Source organism: Habropoda laboriosa, unplaced genomic scaffold, assembly GCF_001263275.1.
Source record: "Habropoda laboriosa isolate 0110345459 unplaced genomic scaffold, ASM126327v1 scaffold67, whole genome shotgun sequence".
In the NCBI taxonomy this organism is placed as follows: Eukaryota; Metazoa; Arthropoda; class Insecta; order Hymenoptera; family Apidae; genus Habropoda; species Habropoda laboriosa.
In genome coordinates this window covers 3,567,001-3,567,207 of record NW_017100242.1, presented here as the reverse complement: position 1 = coordinate 3,567,207, position 207 = coordinate 3,567,001, and the positions used below count along the sequence as shown (strand labels likewise).

Here is a 207-nt window from a genome sequence, read left to right as displayed (position 1 = left end):
TATAAAATAAAATAACAATAAAATAATCTTACAATTGTACTAATTCCACACTGACACTATTGATATTGATATCCTTAATATTTTGTAATTCATTACCACATGTAACACGTAGCCATTCTGCTTGTACACCAAGTGTACATGTACAATACTTTGGACATGTTTGAACTGTTTTTCCTCTTGTTTGTATTAAAAATAAAAATAATAAAA

The 207-nt window shown here is 25.6% G+C and overlaps 1 protein-coding gene across 1 annotated transcript in view; it reads right to left on the bottom strand.

Annotated features, from left to right (window-relative positions):
- LOC108572042 (adhesion G protein-coupled receptor A3) overlaps positions 1-199 on the bottom strand; it is a gene marked incomplete at its 5' end in the record, with an annotated part of 5,518 nt that extends 5,319 nt beyond the window's left edge. Inside the window, one exon of the mRNA XM_017934224.1 lies at positions 33-199. Within this exon, the coding sequence (XP_017789713.1) occupies positions 33-199 (167 nt within the window). The remainder of the gene's footprint in view (positions 1-32) is intronic.
- Positions 200-207: the final 8 nt, after the last annotated feature.